Genomic DNA, 6,000 nt, shown 5'->3' with positions numbered 1-6,000 from the left:
GAACAGCAAATGTCCTTGGCTGGGTTTGGGGCTCTCTAGCTTGTTGCTTCCAAAACGCCAGATCCCTTGCTGCTGAATTTCCACCCCAAACAGTTCAAAGCTTGCCTTCCACCACTGCTACGGTTGGGAGTCAGCCAAGGCTGCCATGTGTCACCTTGCTGTACAGTGACGGAGACCCAGAGTTCCTGTGATCTTAATTGGGCCTGCTACAGAAAAATCAAAACCAAACACAATAGGAAGCCTGGAGACACAAAGAGGACAGTCCTAGGAGAATCTCTTGCTTCTTTGAGTGGAGATGAGGCACTGGGAGACAGCCAAGTCTCTGAACAGCTCCACCCATTGGCAGTACATTGTCACTCTAGACTAGAGGGAGAGGAAACTCCATCCTTGGAAAATGAGGAACTCAGTTATAATAGAGCATCAGGTGCCCAAGAGGAAAAAATCCCCATTGACCTCACTGGATGCAGATTTAGGCCAGTGTTGAATGCAATCAAAAATCCCACGCTAACTGGAGGAATTGGCATCATGTGTTCGCCTGGCTTAAAAAAAAAAAATTCTTCCTTTATCCCCTCCCCTCCCATGATCAGTTCTCTCTTCTGAGTCACCCGTATTTGTAACAATGCTAGGTCCTGGTCTCGTTTCCAGATTTGCAAATAATGTAAGCAGCAGCATTTTGATACGATGTATTTATATTTACATGGACTATGCTGATCATACATATTAGAAACAATAAAAAAAGAAGTTAACTAAAATGTACATCATACACTTGTGTATATATATATTTTTTACACAGAGGTAAAAAGGCTTATAAAAAATCAATACAACAGGGTTTTAACTTTTAGTATACAGATACATTATGGATGTAGGCTTCAGGCACTTTCATTTGTTAATGTGAGCAATAGCTTGAAAAAAACCTCTTCACAACCGAAAAAAATTTTGGTTAATGTTTTGTTACCACAGATACAAAAATAAAATCTGGAGAATGTCTCTCAAATGATTGATGTCAGTATTGCAAAGCTGACTGGGAAAACACGACACACTGTTCAGCTGCAGTGTGGAGACCAATGAGAAATATTTACAAAGAACGCCTCCATTTTCTACCCTTGTGCCCTTACACCATTGCCTTCACAATCCAAAGAAAATGTGTAACAAGATCTACAAGTATTACAAAAACCAAGAGGGGTAAGGAAGAGGGATTTTTAAAAAGACGACATACATAAAGGCTTGGAGTATGTCTGATTTAGTTAAATAAATAGGGGCACTTAATAGAGACTTGACAAAAAACTGTAAGATCTCTTCGTAGTGTTGTGCTTTGTAGAGGCAAGACCTTACAGATGTTTGTTTATATGAGGCTGGCTTGATGTTTACTAGACATCATTGAGAGATTTGTCATTTGCGATCAGGCACAAAATATTTATATTCCATTCAGTGAACCCAGACACATTACACCAAGAGCAAAAATCCCTCCCTTTCTATTATCATTCCATTTTTTTTTTAACCTAAACCCAGCAACTGCTGCAAATTAAGTTTACCAAACTCTACAGTCTATAAGCACGTTGCATAATTAATGGATGGTTTACAAAAAGCTGTGATTAACTCTCAGAGGAACATTCCAACTCGAAAGAATGGCAAGCATTTCTTAAATCTATTTGGCAAAAATAAAAAGTTCCTTTCCTTTAAGACTGATGTCAATGTGCAATAAGAGGGAGGGAAGGGGCATGCATCCACTGGCAATTTACTGCAGAAAAAAATTATGGCAGGAACAGCAGTGCCAGCTTTGACAAGCCAATCCCTAGCTGCCTCAAAATATTCAGATTGTACTATGCTAGTTATAGCTAACTGATCTAAATCTTTTTTGTTTTTTATTTTAATAAAAATTATTTGGCTATTCCTTGTAATATATTAGAAAAATACTCTTTTCCCAGCTAATTACAAGCCTTGTACACAAGACATGACAGTAACATTTTTTTTTTAAAGTATTCTCATCTTGCTGTATGCATAACACAACTCTCTGGATCCACTTTCAGTATCTGGGTGGTGAGCTGGGAGGAGAAGGGTGTAGGAGACACTTTGGCCCCAATCGCACAAACACTTACTCATATGATGAACTTTACACCTGTGAGTAAGTGCTTCTAAAGTCAACGGGACTACTCACATGTATAAAAGCAGCACATGCATAAGCATTTACAGGGTCAGGAAATGGGAGTGGTAGTTATATGTAGGCTTTTTATTTTAAATACATATTCCGAGTTACTCTAACATGTGGATTTCATTGTGAATGTAAAATTCTCATGCACATGTATTTATTCTATAGACCAAAATTTAATTTAAAAATATATTTTTTCTGCATAATCCACCACTTGTTCAATGTTTCTCAAAATCACAATGGATTATGCTACTACTTTTGTGGTTGCACTGGCTATCTTGTTAATTCTTTGCATAACGAGAAGAATTTTTATTCAGCTGAAATATTAGTGTTTTATTCTCAAATAAAGACATAGCAGGGTAATGAAAAGCTCCTTCCCGTTATGTAGAATTCCAAAACTAAAGTTTTATTTGCAAAATTATTTAAGAAAAAAGCCTAAATTTAAATTTCCCTTTCAAGTATTGATCTGAAATGAATGCAGTTTGGAGGACTTTCAGATTCTCAAAAGTTAACTGAAATTAAGGCTCATTTCCCACATTCAGTTAATATTTGAAATTTAACATCAGAGAAATAATTTAAGATGTCTGACAAAAGAAATGATTATGGACTCTAACGAGAAACTGCAGCTTACATGAATATTTTGGCTTTAGAAAACAAACAGTGACAGCAATACTGTGTTGTGGTACAAGTTTGTTACTAGAACACCTTCTATACATACAATAACTGATCGCAGGTTAAACTACTTTCTGGGTGGGATTTCATTCCATTACACTATATTTCTCAAAGTGCCGATGCTTGCTACGTCTAGGTGGTACTGCTCAAGGCAAGCTACGGCAAGACAGATCCATATTAGAGATGTTCTAAAATCCACCACCATCCACAGTTCATATCTCAGAGTCCTTTTAACTGAAAAAATATAAACATGTACACGACATTCTGTTCGATTACAGATTAATAATACAAAAGTCTATGCTGTAGGTTAGTTTGTTAGAACACTTGAAGAGCAAATCAATGCAGAGTGGCCCATGAAAAACCAAACATAAATGATCCAAGTGGTTTCTGGACTCTGTTGGGCACACAGGCTGCATCAAAATATAAAGGATTTGAATGCTCCAAACCAACGTGCTCCTTAACTACAGGGAAAGCATAACACAATTTAAACTTGTGTGTAGTCATCCAGCTGCTTTGTGTTTCCCACCACAGCACCTGCACATAACCCCACAGTGGTAACAAGCCCGAAGGGGCAAGTAACAGCACATACATGGGGCAAAGAAAGACAAGGCGATAAGGGCCATCCACCGGAGGCAAAACTTTTCATCACTGGTGTCACATGAACAAGGGTCTGTATAGTCTCCTTCTGGATCAGACATACAGTGATACAGCATACTGTCCGCACACCACATACAGCTGACTCGACGGATGCAACTTCTGACGCGGTCTGGTGCGTCCTGACACTGACCCCGCCTATTTTCCTCATGATTGAATATGTCCCTGCAATACACGCACCGCGATCTCTCTCCATCTTCCTTCCGTCTTGGTTTGAACTTGACAGGCTGAGTCTTTATCGCAGCACCCTTTATATCTTCACCCGGGTCAAAGTCTGAGCTGTCTACGTAAGGATAATTGTAATCGTGTTTTGAGGCATCACTTTTGGCAAAACGTACGTACGAGTCCACATCATCAGCGTCGATGTACTTCCCTCGCGATGGGGCATGGCGGTAGTCCTCATAACCTGTCATCCAAATCTTTTCCCGAGGGTTAATGCGCACTATCTCCTCATCATCATCTGGAAAGCTGACGTGTCGATAGGACCTTTGTATTGACTGCTGGAGAAAAGGCAAACAGTTAATTTTTCTATCAAGAACTGGCAGAGACTTTTGACATTTTTGATCAAGTGCTACTAAGCATCAGTAGTGCATTTGGGAAATAAATTTTAATCACTGTTTTCTTAGTTTTTTTAAAATTTATCTTGATCACACACATTATTAAAATGATAAAATTAACTTAATTTTCTTTTTTTTTGTATGCTACTAAACTGTGATTAACAAAATAGACAAACCACTTTCACTTTATACTGTGCCTCACTTTCTACACTAGCATGGTGGTAACAAGCTTTTACATGCTGTGACCCTACGTGGCAACAGAAAATAGCTTCAGAACCTGCATCCCATCTAGACATAAGGAAAGGCATGCTGCTCACTATGCCCCCTCTCACATGTACAATATGCACATATTTGTAACCACCACAGGGACAGAGCCCCAGATTAAGAATCCACATGCCAGCCCAATGCTGCAGTTGTCTGTTGCAGACAGCACAGGTGAGTGTTCAAATTCCAATTTTTTAAAAAAACCCAACCTCCTCTTCACTGAAAACTTTTAAAAACAAAATTCATAAGTCTCTTAATATCAGACTATTTAAGAACTTGATGCTTGAACTTTTCTCACAGTATCCCTTTAAGTAAGCAGCAATTAATAAGAAGCTCACTTGTTCTGGTTGGTAGTGGTCAGAGCTATACTGGTCGTGAACGTGACCATGAGTGCAAATTCTGCGATGTTCGCAGGGTGTGGGAGAGGCTAGTATCCGCAGAGGCTGTTCCCTTTTTTGAGAAGAATTAGAAGAGCTGTCTGTAGCATTCTATTTTAAAAGGGAAGGAAAAGATAATTAATTCATACAGCCATATATTACTGCATATAGCTTTGAGATACATGCAGGAACTCAGGTATCGGCAATATTGGCAACACAAAAAAGCAGACACCATTATACAGGTAATCTGCCCCTAAATTCTAGAAAAAAGCAGATGGATCTATATGTAGGTCACAGAAGTTGCTACCACAGACAGAAAATACAATATGCCATAGCCTATGAGTGCTTGGTGAGAGAACACAATTTCTATTTGCCTGGTATGTTATTTGTTGTAATGTACATTAGAAAGCAGGATGTTCATGCTATAACTCCTTCTGGATGGCAAAAATTAGCTGATTGCATCATTTAAAGGAATTTAAATAGGATGCAATCAGACAATGTTAGGTGTGACTAACTGATTTATGCACACAGACTAGATAGTCAGGCTGCAGAAGATTTAGTAATGGTCTTTTGCAGGTTTAAAAAAAAAAGTCAATTGGAACCTTCTTTGCAGTTCTCTAAGCATTTGCCTAACACTAATGGGTCACGAACTACTTACATAGAATGATCAACTTTTTAAGCTGTTTTTTTTAAAGTTCTCACCATTCTCAAAATTCAGTGAATATTCTTTAATTTTCAAAAGATACGTCCAGTGTTCTTCTAGCCCAGATCTTGCCTAGAGTCTTGAAGTTTTTTGGGTCTGATACTACTGCATCACTGCGTTGCAATGAGTATCTCAACAAATGGGTGATACATCATGTACTGCCATCAAGATCTATCACAAGACCTGCAGCTTCATATTAAGATTATTTCTCCCGCAAGAGAAATTCCAAGGGGTCTTAACCAGCATCTCTATTTGATCATAGATTTGAGGATAACAAATAACTTCATGTGCAATCTTGATTGAGAACTCTGAATCTGATGTGCAAACAATATGCCCACCATATTGATGCAGACCATCCATTGAGCCTGTTTCAGAAACTGGTCCAGCTTTTCACCTGTACCATAAATAATCCAGAGTGTGATTTATTTAACAAGTTCTCTTCCACTTGCATGAAATCCTTCATTGTATCAGCACTGAAACTGGCAGAAGTGCCTGAACACCTCATTGCACCTGTTGGCATCCCTGCCAAGAAGTACTGGGAGAGTGGAAGGAACGGATGGCAAAAGAAGTCACAAACATTGCCTAGATACCAACGAGAAACACTGTACTGTTGCATAAGCCTGGAGT

The 6,000-nt window shown here is 38.7% G+C and overlaps 1 protein-coding gene across 3 annotated transcripts in view; it reads right to left on the bottom strand.

Annotated features, from left to right (window-relative positions):
• Positions 1-671: 671 nt before the first annotated feature.
• Positions 672-6,000, bottom strand: part of SPRED2 (sprouty related EVH1 domain containing 2) — an 89,833-nt gene continuing 84,504 nt past the window's right edge. For 2 of the 3 annotated variants that reach the window (XM_084624228.1, XM_084624230.1), the window contains exons 5-6: positions 4,632-4,781; positions 672-3,972 (exon numbers count right to left, since the gene is read on the bottom strand). In XM_084624228.1, the coding sequence (XP_084480354.1) occupies positions 3,319-3,972; positions 4,632-4,781 (804 nt within the window). In that variant the 3' untranslated portion in view covers positions 672-3,318. The remainder of the gene's footprint in view (positions 3,973-4,631; positions 4,782-6,000) is intronic. The other variant, XM_084624229.1, reaches the window with a different exon arrangement.

This window comes from Lepidochelys olivacea (genome assembly GCF_965140295.1).
Source record: "Lepidochelys olivacea isolate rLepOli2 genome assembly, chromosome: 3".
In the NCBI taxonomy this organism is placed as follows: Eukaryota; Metazoa; Chordata; order Testudines; family Cheloniidae; genus Lepidochelys; species Lepidochelys olivacea.
This window is presented reverse-complemented; position numbering and strand designations above follow the sequence as displayed.